This window comes from Capricornis sumatraensis, chromosome 6 (assembly GCF_032405125.1).
Source record: "Capricornis sumatraensis isolate serow.1 chromosome 6, serow.2, whole genome shotgun sequence".
Lineage (NCBI taxonomy): Eukaryota > Metazoa > Chordata > Mammalia > Artiodactyla > Bovidae > Capricornis > Capricornis sumatraensis.
The window spans coordinates 46,287,617-46,302,329 of NC_091074.1; the positions used below are offsets into that span (position 1 = coordinate 46,287,617).

Here is a 14,713-nt window from a genome sequence, read left to right on the forward strand (position 1 = left end):
CCCATCTCTTTCAGAATTTTCCACAGTGTATTGTGATCCACACAGTCAAAGGCTTTGGCATAGTCAATAAAGTAGAAATAGATGTTTTTCGGGAACTCTCTTGCTTTTTCCATGATCCAGCGGATGTTGGCAATTTGATCTCTGGTTCCTCTGCCTTTTCTAAAACCAGCTTGAACGTCAGGGAGTTCACAGTTCAGGTATTGCTGAAGTCTGGCTTGGAGAATTTTGAGCATATGTAGATGGACAATAAGGCTATGCTCCAATAAAACTTCATTTACAAAGACAAGTAAGGCTTTGCATCATACATTCAAAGACTGGGCCTTGTCATGTCATGCCTTTGATAGGCTTGGCATTTTGGTTTAACAAGTAGTAACTACCTCAAGGGCTTCCCTGGTGGCTCAGTGGTAAAAGACTCCACCTGCCAATGCAGGAGACAAGGACTTGATCCCTGGATCGGAAAGATCCCCTGGAGAAGGAAATGGCAACCCACTCTAGTAGTCTTGCCTAAGAAATCCCGTGGACAGAGGAGCCTGGCGGGCTACAGTCCATGGGGTCACAAGAGTCAGACATGACTGAGCAACTAAACAACAGCAGCTTCCTTAAATCATGTTACTGTTACTGGTGCCAGAGGCCGCTGCCCATGGTGCTCAGATTTTCAAGTATATCCTAAGGAAATCAAGCTCTGAAAGCATCAGTCGAATGAAAGAGGGACCAAGACTTCTCCCCTGGAATCTCCAGACCCTAGTCCCTTTCCTATAAGACTGATGGTCCTCAACCAGTCCTTCACGAACACCCTCACCCCTAATTCCTATGCTGTATCCGCAACTGGATCAACAATACAATGGCACCCGTTTTTGTCCCTTAACAGACTTGCTTGGTGCTACAAGATAAATATCCAAGCAGGAGGGGCCCATACAATCCATCTCCCGCCAGGCTGATCCTCTCCCTCAGATCCCACAGCCACTATTCCAGGTCTGCCTCACTCTCCTTAAGCCCAAGCTCACCAAAAAGCCTTCAAATTCAGTTTTTAAAAAAAGAAAGAGGGGGAGAGACAAATTATTAAGTGCAATCTTATCCTCCAATTTACCTAGCTTCTGTTCCATTCTTCTCTCCCTCCTTCTACCTGTCTTGAACTTGCTCATCTAGGCCAAGCTCATCTCTCCTACAAAAAAAAAAAAAATTCTTCCTTCTACACCAAGCTACTCAAAGTGCCTCTCTGGGCTCCCTGGAACCCCACAGCTGTCCCCCAAGTCTGTGAATTACCTGAGAACCAGGATCTTTATTCACCTTTGCACCCTGCACAAACTGTTTCTCTTACCTTCCCCCCACCCTCTCTAGGAACTCCTATCCCCACCAATAAAAGGTTATGAATTTTGAATCCTTCTTTTAACATTAAAGGGAATAGCCATAACTAGAAATTAGGCAGGAAAGTGAACTACAACTTGATGACTATAATCCCTTTCAAAATAATGCCATGAACCATAACAAACCAACATCCAATACAATTTAAATAATGAACTGCGCAGTTAAACAATACAAAGATACAATAGGAAAGAGCAAAACAACACACAAGCTTTTTCCAATGCACATACATTACAATGACTTCAAATGTTCCTGACACAAGTTATTATTACGCTCACTCTTCATTACTCTCTTTAATGCACTCTTTCTCTTGTTGCTTTCCATCTACCTCAAGGGGGCAAATACAAGTTACTTTTCATTTGCTTGAATTTAGTTGTCTTGAGTGTGATTGGTTTTGTTTACCAGTACCAGTTCACAATATCTCTCATGTCTGTCTTTATGCTACAAAAGCGCTGAAAATGTCAGCTCAGTTCTGGAGTTACTAAATGCCCCTATAGAAATTCCATAAAATACTATGCCTTGTAGATCCTACCAAAATGACAGATTTCTGTCTCCAAAACTTGTAAATAATAAGGGTACTTTAAAAACTGCATGTTTACAAACCAGTGAATTTTGTTCATCGAATTTTAATAACTAAAGTTACTCAAATCTGAAGTCTAAAGTCAATGTTCCCTTGAAGCAATGCCATTGTGTAACTGGTTTTCAAACACAAGCAGTAAATTAATAAGCACTACAAAACTAAGCCCATCAGCCTCATCCGTGATGTCAACAATTATATAATTTTACTATCAAATATGAAAAGCTAGTTCAGGGCAGCTTTATGTCAACTGTTCTAAAAATCATATGCTGTTTCTACTCCTTAATTATATTCACAAAAAAGGAACAAAGAGCTCAATGATCCCAAGGTATGGTTAGAAACAAATCTTGACTAAGTTTTTTATTTTTGAGCCTTAAGACACGCAACCTCTCAGCCCAAAATCCAGATGATTCCTCAGCCATCTTCCTTTCAGAAACCTGAAAACTTGCCAGGATACCACAGGGAAGAAACCACAGAGAAGACACAAAACAAACCATGAGCTCAGGGGACATTCGTAGGTGACACAGACCTAGCTTTATACACTTCCACAACTGTGAGACTGACTCTACATAATTACTTCCTTAAAACTGGTGTGGAGAATAAGGGCACCTAGCAGCCTACCAGCCTCGTAACTTTGAGAAAACACTACTGGGCCTCAACTGAAAATACCAACAGTATTTGCTTGGCCTCACCCATTTCAAGATGCTATCTTCTGTAAGGAAGATTTAGTACTAACGGCACCCATTTTCTTAAATGTCAGTAACCAAAACACGCACACTTAAAAGAGATTTGTCGTTACTAAAGAATAAATCAATAAGAATATACTTGGAATACAAATGAATCACTTTGCTATACAGCAGAATTTAACACAACATTATAAATCAAATATACTTCAATTTTTTAAACGGAGGGAAAAAGAATATAATTGAAATACCAAAAAACATAGCAAAGACTTAATATAAGGTACAATCTGAAACCGCTGGAGCTAGAATATATTAAAATGATCCTCCGGAGAGCAATACTGAAAATGCTCCTAAAGCAACGCACCTCAGCCTTCGAGGTGGGGAAACACAAACACACATGCAAGCATATATATACACTAACATAAAAGGCCAAAAGGAAATCACAGAGGTTATGCTTGTTTGGTAAGCTTATAAGTAACCTTTTCTTCATATTTTTCTCTATTTTTAAATTTTTCTATACAAGTATGTACTAACTTAACAATACATTATCAATATGGAGTTTATTTACACTGGTGAAAATCTAAAAGGGAGAAAGAGAAAGAATGTTTTCCCTTTTTTAACTTGTAATATTCCAAACATACATATTTTAAACATCATGTATCCATCATCTAGCTTCATTTACCAATACTTGGCCAGTCTTCATTCAACTATATCCATTCCACTTTATTTCCTGAGATATTTTAAATTCCAGAGTGCATATTATTTCACCTATATATTTTTCAGTGTATATTCTCAATTTATAAGGAAAAATATATGTGTCCATGTGCATGTGTATATATATCTATGTATATATATTAATGTAAGTGTTTGTGTGTGTGTGTGTGTGTGTGTGTGTGTGTGTTTGCAGAAACCTGCAAACTTGCCAGGATACCACAGGGAAGAAGCCACAGAGAAGACACAAAATAAAAACATATACAAAATAAAAAAACATACACATAAATAAAAACATATACAAAAAGTATATTCCCTTTCCCTCCTTTTAAAAAATTGAAGTATATTTGATTTGCAATGTTGTGTTAAATTCTGCTGTATGGCAAAGTGATTCATTTGTACTCCAAGTATATTCTTATTGATTTATTCTTTAGTAATGACAAAACCATCATGCCATCATCACACTGAATATGACATCAGTACTTCCACAGTATCACCTAATACCCAGCCCATTTTCAAAAATAACAATGGTTCTTTCGGACTTCCCTGGTGGCACAGTGGACAAGAGTCTGCCTGCCAATGCAAGGAACATGAGTTCGCTCCCTAGTCTGGAAAGATTCACCTGGCGCAGAGCAACTAAGCCCCTGCACCACAACTTCTAAGGCTGCGCTCGTAGAGCCTGCGAGTCACAGCTACTGAAGCCTGCATGCTCTAGGCAGGGCCCACGAGCACAGCTACTGAGCCAGCGTGCTCCAGCTACTGACGCCTGTGTGCTAAGAGTCTGTGCCCTGCAACAAGAGGAGCCACCACATTGAGAGGCCCATGCGCCACAGCTAGACAGGAGCCCCCACTCTGCAACCACGGAAAGCCCTACACAGCAAAGAAGGCCCAGCACAGCCAAAAATATATTCATTTTTTAAAAAACAAAGGGAAACTCTTGACTGGATCCTTCATATGGGGGAAAAAGCAGTTTATAAAGAACATTACTGGGAAACTTAGGGATCTATGAAAATAGTCTCTATATTAGATACTATTGTATAAATGTTGGAAGTCGCTCGGTCGTGTCCGACTCTTTGCAACCCCATGGACCATACAGTCCATGGATTTCTCCAGGCCAGAATACTGGAGTGAGTGGCCTTTCCCTTCTCCAGGGGATCTTCCCAACCCAGGGATCAAACCTAGGTCTCCCACATTGCAGGCAGATTCTTACAAGCTGAGCCACAAGGGAAGCCCAATATAAATTTTAAATTGCCTTATAACTGAAAGATTCATGCTGAAATAATTAAGGGTGAATTGTCATAATGTTTGTAACTCACTTTCAAATGTTACAGCAGAAGGACAGAGAGACAGAAACAAAGAGAGAGTGACAGAGAAACCAAAAGCAAATGCGGCAAAATTCACAACCCATGAATCCACATGAAGGCATCCAGTGTTCACTGCATTACTTCAACTTTCTGGTAGGCAAGAAATTTTTCGAAATAAAACAATGGAAAATGTAAAAAAGGTTTCAAAAGTAAAAAAAATTAATAGGATTTTAAGTATGGGGGAGGCAAGAAGGATAACATTATATCAAGCAGATTATGTTCTCAGGAAAAATAACTAGAAAGACTGCAATGTGTATTTTAAGAAAAAAAATCCTCACAATTTGGGGGCAGTAAAAAAAGAGAATATAAGCATGTTAGAGGAAAGGAAAGGAAACCTGGGTCTCCCGCATTGCAGACATTTTACCATCTGAGCCACAATACATATTAATTCCCTGGTGGCTCAGACAGTAAAGCGTCTGCCTACAATGTGGGAGACCTGGTTTCGATCCCTGGGTCAGGAAGATCCTCTGGAGAAGGAAATGGCAACCCACTCCAGTACTCTCATCTGGAAAATCCCATGGGCAGAAGAGCCTGGTAGGCTACAGGCTATGGGGTCGCAAAGAGTCAGACACGACTGAGCAACTTTACTTTATTATGAATATTTCCTGTTTTCCAAGTATTTTTATAATGTGCTTTTGCTTTTAAAAATTTTGAGTGTAACTGAAAGACTAGCCAGATAACTACATACTATTTTATTGTTGAACAGTCTAAGGTATTTGTACAACTAGCTGGTTTCAATTTAAAACTCAGCAGCAGCAGCAATCATACCGATGTGTCTTTATTTCCTCTTGTCCTATGAGGAGTTATGGGTCACACAAAGCACAACAAATAACTGCTTCTCAACCACCTAAAATGGTAACAAAAACAATGATATGAAATGATACCTTATAAAACCCACTATAATAGAAATGTACCTCATCATATATGCTCCCATTAATGTCTGCACCATAAATAGGTGCCACAAAGGTTAAGTTCTTCCAGTACTTGCGCTCTAAATCTTCATAATCCAAGTATCTCGGGGTACAGTACCTGGAAAAGAGAGAGGAAACAAAGCACAAACAGTAAAGACAATTTTAAGGTTTTCCCTGCCCATCACTTTCTAAACAAAATTCCATCGAAATGAAAATACTGCATCCTCATGCTGTCAAATCTAACAAGTAAATATGTAAATGTATTTATCATAGATCTCTCAAAACTCTCCTAAATAACTCTATATGAAAACTTCATTTTTTGACTAAGAAATATACTTCCATGAAAGTACCAACAACAGAAGCAAAAAATTACTTAAAACTCATTATTTTATCTTTCAAAACATTTTCTAAACTCTTTAACCAATTATACTATACTTGAACAACTTAAAATGTATGAAGTAGAGATTCCACTAAAATTTAGTATAAATGAAATAAGCTATTTAATACTTTAAGGATGACTATGGAAAGAAAAATTAGGAGAAAAAAAAGAATGACTCTGGAAATAGGCACTAGAAGACAGAGAACAGAATACAATAAACAGTTTATATGAAATTGGATAAAACTGCTTCTGCAATCTTGTTTTGGCATTGAACTTTTTATTAGAGTTCTTACAGAATATGAAAGCAAACCAATCCAGTCTATGATTAAAGTTTTACATTCTCAATTGAGATCTGAAACAATGAGGTTTTATCAATGCCTAACAACAACAACAAAAAAAAACTCGAGAGAAACTTGAATTAACTATCAAATGTTTAATTCCTTTGGAATAGCAATTATGCTCCATAAGAGGAACTTCATATAGAATAAAAGATTCTTCAACTACCATCGAGTGCTTACTATGTCAAATACAGGTTTGTTTTTTTTTTTTAAGATCATCCAAAGGACTCAATCTCATGCATACCCATCCAGGGAATTTAAACAATGATGTTTTTAGGTTGGATAGTGATTGGTTTGGTGGGGAAGGGGTGTTTCTAGATTAATGTTTTGATCTAAGACCTTAACTACCATATCAAAAACAGTCTTTTTAAAAGGTAATTTAATAACTGTGACAGTTTCTAAATATATCCACAAATTCTTTGATACATCTCCCTTCAAGATATACAGCTTAATTCTCCTCCCCTTAAGTATGGGCTGCACTTGGCATATAACAAATAGAACATGGCAGAAATGATAGTCAAGAAACAGGTAATGAAAAGACAGTCTGTTTTCCATCTTGGTAACTCAGGGATTGGGGGCAGGAGGAGAAGGGGACGACCGAGGATGAGATGGCTAGATGGAATCACTGACTTGATGGAGGCGAGTCTGAGTGAACTCCGGGAGTTGGTGATGGACAGGGAGGCCTGGCATGCTGTAATTCATGGGGTCGCAAAGAGTCGGACACGACTGAGCGACTGAACTGAACTGAACTTCTGGATCACTTGCTTTGGAAGAAGTTAGATGCCACACAACACAAGGAATAGCTATTGCAGCAAGGAACTCAGGACTCCAGCCAACAGCCACATAAGGGAAGGAATATTGGAAGAAAATCCTCTAGACACAGTCAAGTCTTCAGGTGACAGCAACCCCACCCAACCTGACTATAACCTCATGCAAGGTCCTAAACCACAGCTACCCGCTAAGCCACTCTTAGCCTCCCAGCCTTCAGAAACTGATGTTAAATGTTTACTGATCTAAGATACTAAGGTTTGGGGTCATTCATTACATAGGAACAGGTGACTACTACAATAATGGTGGCCATTCAAGTCATTCAAGGATTTTCCTTTCTTTTTTTTTTTTACTATTTCATTTATTTATTTTATTCATTTATTTGGCTGTGCCCAGCCTTAGTTACAGCATGTAGGATCTACTTCCCTGACCAGGGATTGAACCCAGGCCCCAGCATTGAGAGCACAGTCTTAGCCGTTAGACCAGGAGGAAAATCCCCACGGACTTTCTTTTTAAATTATTCTTCTAATATCTGTAACTTATCATTCAAGACTTAAACATTATCACACACAGAAGAAACTGCCTAACAAAGAGGAGTCAAGCGTAGAAACAAAAACTCAAGGTAAAAGACAGGGACAAAAATTCATTTACAGACATTATGAATGAGATGATAAAATGAGGAACAATTTTTCTAGAAGGCAGACAACCACCTAAAAAACAGAAACAGCTAAATGGGAAACGAAATAGACTATGCAGAAGGCTCCCGCTCTTCACAAGCTTCCATCTCCTTGGTTTCTTACCATATTCATCCACATCTTCGAAAGAAGTAAAAACAGCACACTGAATCTACTCACTTGCCACTGTTGGCCAGCTGCCTGAACTCCTTCACTGTCATGGCTTTTTTCTGGATGTTGTACTGAGTGAACAGTCCTGACTGCCCTGTGACCATCTGCTGAATTGGTGCTGGAATAAGCAAGTTGTCAATGTCATCATAGCACTGCCTTGGCTTCCACTCCTTAGGAGGAATCACCTAAACGTAAAATACAAAATTATTTGGAAAACATTCCACATTGTTATTTAGCTCTCATGTTCCAGCAGAATACAAGAATTCCTCATCTTTTCTATGACAAATGTGTAAAAGAATTGTGGAGATTTACATTAAAGGAAATGATTTCACTCTCCCAAACATTTACCTTATGACATTTTTAAACAAAATTTACTGAATACTCACTATACCAAATACTGAACTTGCATTAATTAACTTATTTTTACTTGATACAGTTAACCTCTCTATTTTCAAGCTAAAACGGAGAGATACACAGAAATAAAATAACTTGCCAAAGTTCAAATGATGTTTATATTATCATGAGAAAAATAAGTACTGTGCTTAGTAGTTCAGCTGGTAAAGAATCCACATGCAATGCAGGAGACCCCAGTTTGATTCCTGGGTTGGGAAGATCCCCTGAAGAAGGGATAGGCTACCCACGTCAGTATTCTTCGGCTTCCCTGCAATGCAGGAGACCTGGGTTTGATCCCTGGGTTGGGAAGATCCCCTGAAGGAAGGCATGGCAACCCACTCCAGTATTCTTGCCCAGAGAATCCACATGGCAGGCTGGGAGACTACAGTCCATGGAGTCGCAAAGAGTCACAATTGAGTGACTAAGCACAGCATAGTAGCAGGGCTTAGTCAATATCATTTCTTTAAATACCTCTCATACAATATAGCAAATGAGAATGGAATGCTAGTAAATGTTTAACAACTAACTTTCTGGGGAGGTGGGGGAAACCCTGATTTGTAGCTTTGGCCTATTTCCATGGTGTAACTACTCCTGCCATGGCAAATTTGAGCTCAGCAATGTGACATCACTGAATATGAGGTTGAAAAGAGACATGCTCCCTCAATTCTCATGTGCCTGTATGAAGCAGCTCAGCACACCATTTTCCCAGAGTATTTAAACACTTAATTATTAACAATGAAAAGAGCATCAACAATAAGACCAAAAATACATATTCCTATGATTAAAAATTAGAAAGAACAAAGTTTTGAATTGAGTAATGGTTTATAGCTTTTACCTACCTTTAGAAGTTGTCTTAATTTTTTAAGACAAAGTTTTTAAAAATTTAATTGCAAAATACAGATAGCACACATACAGAAAATGTACACAATATGTATCACAAATATGTATCTCTGTGAGTTATTATGAAGCAAACACCAGAGTATCCACTGTCACATGTGAGAAATAGGATACTGCTTGTACCCCAGAGATCCTGGTACCCTTTTCTACACACATCCCCCTCTTGCTCACAGTGTTCACTATCATGGCACTTATGGTATTCATTTCCTTATTGGGTTTTATAGTTTGATGTCTGTGTATGCAACCCTAACAAGTTTTTTAAATGTATAGAAATGTAAGCAAACATATATATATATGTGTGTGTGTGTATATATATATACACACACACTCCTTATCTTTTCTATTTTACTCGATGTTTTTGTGAGATTCAAACACAATGACCGAGGTTGCTGAAGTTTGTTGGTTTTCATTCCTATTTAGTATGCCTTTGTATGAATATTTATGTTAAGAGATAACTATTTCGTGATCACTTGTTTTTTTCTAATTATCGGCAACTGCAAACAACACTGCTATTAATATAGATGTATGCACCTTCTGCAGCATGTGAGCACACAGTTCTCTAAAATACACACCCATGCAGAGATCCTAACAGTGAAATTGCTGTGACACAGGATATGCACAGATCAAATTTAATCATTACTACCAAACTCCTGCCAAAGTGGCTGTACCATTTCACAGTCCCACCAGCAACGTGTGAGAAGTCCCTATTGCTCCACATCTTCAGCATCGCTTTGTAGTGCTGATCTGGTAGATGTGTAAAGGTACTCAAGTAGGTATTTGATTAGCATCTTCCGATAACTAAAGAAATCTCTTCATATATTCATTGACCCTATAGAAACCCTTTTTCAAAAAGTATTTATTTAAGCCTCTTGCCCATTTTACTATTGCATTGTCAGCCTTTTTTTATTAATGTATAGACTTCTGCATAGAGTCTGGTTATTCTTGGGTATGTACATTTGCAAGTATCTATATATATATATGTGTGTGTGTACATATATCAAATATCTTTTCTTACCCTGAAACTTGCCCTTCAACCTCCTTAACTGTTCCGTTCAGTTCAGTCGCTCAGTTGTGTCCGACTCTGTGACTACTCCATGGACTGCAGCACACCAGGCCTCCCTGACCATCACCAAATGCCAGAGTTTACGCAAACTCATGTCCATTGAGTCAGTGATGCCATCCAGCCATCTCATCCTTTGTCGTCCCCTTCTCCTCCTGCCTTCAATCTTTCCCAGCATCAGGGTCTTTTCCAGTGAGTCAGTTCTTCATATCAGGTGGCCAAAGTATTGGAGTTTCAGTTTCACCATCAGTCCTTCCAATGAATATTCAGGACTGATTTCCTTTAGGATGGACTGGTTGGATCTCCTTGCAGTCCAAGGGACTCTAAAAAGTCTTCTCCAAAAAGCATCAATTCTTCAGCGCTCAGCTTTCTTTATAGTCCAACTCTCACATCCATACGTGACTACTGGAAAAACCATAGCCTTGACTAGACGGACCTTTGTTGGCAAAGTAATGTCTCTGCTTTTGAATATGCTGTCTAGGTTGGTCATAACTTTTCTTTCCAGGAGCAAATGCCTTTTAACTTCATGGCTACAGTCACCATTTACAGTGATTCTGGAGCCCAAGAAAATAAAGTCTGTCACTGTTTCCACTGGTTCCCCATCTATTTGCCACGAAGTGATGGGGCAAGATGCCATGATCTTAGTTTTCTGAATGTTGAGTTTTAAGCCAACTTTTTCACTCTCCTCTTTCACCTTCATCAAGAGGCTCTTTAGTTCTTTAGTTTAGTTCTCCTTAACTGTATCTTTTGATAAATATAAGTTCTTCATTTTAATATGGGCTTCCCTGATAGCTCAGTTGGTAAACAATCTGCCTGCAATGCAGGAGATCCTGGTTCAATTCCTGGGTCAGGAAGATCCACTGGAGAAGGGATAGGCTACCCACTCCAGTATTCTTCGGCTTCCTTCGTGGCTCAGCTGGTAAGAATCCCCCTGCAAAGCGGGAGACCTGGGTTCGATCCCTGGGTTGGGAAGATTCCCTTGGAGAAGGGAAAGGCTACCCACTCCAATATTCTGGCCTGGAGAATTCCATGGTCTGTATAGTCCATGGGATCACAAAGAGTCATACATTTTAATATAATCCAATTTCTTCATTTTTGCCTTGATCTTCTGTTTAAAAAAATATAATTCCCTACTTGAGAGAATGCATACATTCTATTTTGTATTCTAAGAGCTTTATTTTTTGTCTTTCACATTTATATCTACACTGCACCTGCAACTGACTTTTGTGAAAGGTTCTGAGTCAGGCTTCATCAGATAAGAAAACCTGGAGTCAGGGAATGTGTGACTTGGCCAATGTTACACAATCGATAAAAGACTTGTTGTTGTTATTGTTCAGTCACTAAGTCAGATCCAACTCTTTGTGATCCCATGAAGTGCAGCATGGTAAGCTTCTCTGTCCAACACTACCTCCCTGAGTTTGCTCAAACTCATATCCATTGAGTCGGTGATGTCATCCAACAATCTCAAGCTCTGTCACCCTTCTCCTCTTGCCCTCAATTTTTCCCAGCATCAGGGTCTTTTCCAATGAGTCAGCTATACACATCAGGTGGCCAAAGTATTGGAGTTTCAGTTTTACCATCAGTCCTTTCAATGAATGTTCAAGACTGATTTCCTTTAGGGTGGACTGGTTGAATCTCCTTGCAGTCCAAGGGACTCTCAGGAGTCTTCTACAGCACCATGGTTTGAAAGCATCAATTCTTCAGTGTTCAGCCTTCTTTATGGTCCAACTCTCACATCCATACTTGACTAATGGAAAAACCACAGCTTGGACTATACAGACCTTTGTCTGCAAAGTGATGTCTCTGCTTTTTAATACACTGTCTAGGTTTGTCATAGCTATTCATCCAAAATGCAAGCGTCTTTTAATATCGCGGCTGCAGTCACCATACACATTGATTTTGGAGCCCAAGAAAATGAAATCTGACACTGTTTCCACATTTTCCCCATCTTTGTGCCATGAAGGGATAAGACTGTGTGCCATGACCTTAGTTTTCTGAATGTTGAGTTTTAAGCCAGCTTTTTCACTTTCCTCACTCTCCTCTTTCATCTTCATCAAGAGACTCTTTAGTTCCTCTTCACTTTCTGCCAATAAATGAATATTAACTCAAAAAAGAGATTGGGGGATCTTTAAACTCTAAACTTAATTTAATTTTCATCAGCAATAAGGTTATATTACACATTTGATTTTTCTCTAAGGTATGTTGGTTTAAAATGGCACCAGAGACATTCACACTTTACACTACTGAGAACACATACTCAATATTTTAAGAGTGTGGACAACCGTACCAAATGGATAAACGTACTTACACTGTCTTGATCATATTCTGAAAGGGCAAAGGATAGTAATGAAGAATTTTATAAATACTTTTTCTTCATCAGAAATGAATGTGATTATTCAAAAAAATAAAGCACATATTTATTCAGGCTCCTGCTTGGAAATATATCTACAATCAAAACCAACATCATGTTTAGAGTTAAATATTTTCCAGCGTTGTGAAAAACAGGCAGTTGTTCATCCAAAAAACATTTTGTAGCAAATTTTCTTCTCTAAAGTTAAATAACACAATACATTTACAAAAATCTAAATATTATCTTCATAATTATTCTGAACTTGTATTCATTTACTCCAATTAAAGTTTAAAGTGTTCAGACAAAACTTTAAAAATCTGAAAGTTCAGGCCTATGACAAAATTTTTATTTTTCAACTGTAATTTTAAATCTTAACACACTGTATTTTCTCACATAGGAAATGGAAGCACAATATATAATACTTAGGACTTTAAAATACTCAAAAGTTAAACTTTTACTTGTAAGGACTCTAAAGAAAGGAAACCCATTTCTCCTGAAGTTTACCTTCCTGACTATATCTAAATAGAAATATATGTTTTATATTAATATTTCCCCAACCCCAGCTTGGGCCCTATACAAGTAAAAATTATCTAACTGAAATCTGTATTTGCATTACTGATCTTGAACTCTGTTGCCATTACTACCACCGACCAACTGAGAAAGGAGCACGAGGAGGAAGGGCAGTGCTTCTCCCATCTTTGGGCACCTGTGGACACAGACAGCTATCTGCCACCTCTACGCTACTCTTGAAGCTCTCTACTCTAGATGATAACCTCAGGTCCAGGACAGAGTATGTCCATAATACTGCTGTGGAAGAATTTGGCCATTCCTCATGTAATAATGTTTCATTATAACCTTTCTCCACAAAAAAGTACAAGCCTTACATTTAAGGACACTGTCATTTTTTCACTTTCCCAATTAGACCAACAACTCTAGGTACAAAGTCACAGTATCAAACCTCTCACTCGGGGGTGAGGGGGTGGTCGGGAGGACATTAAATAAGTATAAATCTAAAAAATGTTACCAACTAAGGCAGACTGTAATCTGAGGTCAAAGTCACTATTATTCAACCACTTTCTTCAAACCAATCAAATTGATCTTAATCAAAAATTAAGACCAACTCATTAAATGATGCATTAACAAAGAATTTCACAGACGGCTCTCTTCCCCAGCGCTAGCCCTCAAAACAAATAGCAACATTAATGGAGTTTTAATGTATACAATTTGATTTTATTTGGTGCAGTTTTATATATTTGCTATTGCTTCAACTTCCAGAAAAAGAAGGGTGAAACTGAGGTGAAAAAAGTAGGTGAAACTGAGTCTTTGTGACCTGATGTAAAAGATGGCAAAAGTGACTAAAAAACAGTTCACTGTATTCCTAGTATAAGAAAAAGGAAATTACTGAATATCAAATCACTATCTCCATCTTTGTCTATGAATCTCACTTGATAAAGAGAATCTGGACTCAGGTTGGTGTCTGGTTCAACACTCAGAAAATTAACTGTAGTTCTCATTAACCCTGCTCTGTCAGAGAATGTCCACAGGGGCACAGACGTCCTCTCTGTACTCCAGCACCCTCATGGGGGTAGCTGCCAATTTCTTTTCTAACGTTACTAAACGTGCCCCTAGCCATGGGATGTTCACTAATCCCAAGGAAACCCAGTAAGGTATATGTTTTCAGGGAACAAAGAGGGAGAGCTACAGGACAAAGGGCTGGATTCAGAGCCCTGAGAAGAGGACAGCCACCCCAGCTCCCTGCTGCCCAAATAAAGCCCAAACCTTGCTAGCTGGTTCATTTTAAGTTTATGATCAAAATTTTGTGTGCCAAATGATTCTGAAATACCATTCTCTTCTCTTCAACTTAAACATGTTTTTTTTCTCCTCAAAGATAACCTACAAGTGTTAAGGTTCCAAAAGTGGGATCTTTGAGAGCTAACCTAATGAAAAGATTAAACTAAGGATAACATATCTGAGAAATTCACTATAAACTTTTATCTTCTTTTTGTCTGTCTCACCCACCCCTAATCCACTCAGCTTAATATCCCTGAATTTTAAACCTTATCCAGCAGTGACTT

The 14,713-nt window shown here is 38.4% G+C and overlaps 1 protein-coding gene across 1 annotated transcript in view; it reads right to left on the reverse strand.

Moving 5' to 3' along the window:
- KDM4C (lysine demethylase 4C) overlaps window positions 1-14,713 on the reverse strand; it is a 400,505-nt gene that overhangs the window by 350,639 nt on the left and 35,153 nt on the right. Inside the window, exons 3-4 of the mRNA XM_068973756.1 lie at window positions 7,948-8,123; window positions 5,612-5,726 (exon numbers count right to left, since the gene is read on the reverse strand). Coding sequence (XP_068829857.1) covers window positions 5,612-5,726; window positions 7,948-8,123 — 291 coding nt within the window. The remainder of the gene's footprint in view (window positions 1-5,611; window positions 5,727-7,947; window positions 8,124-14,713) is intronic.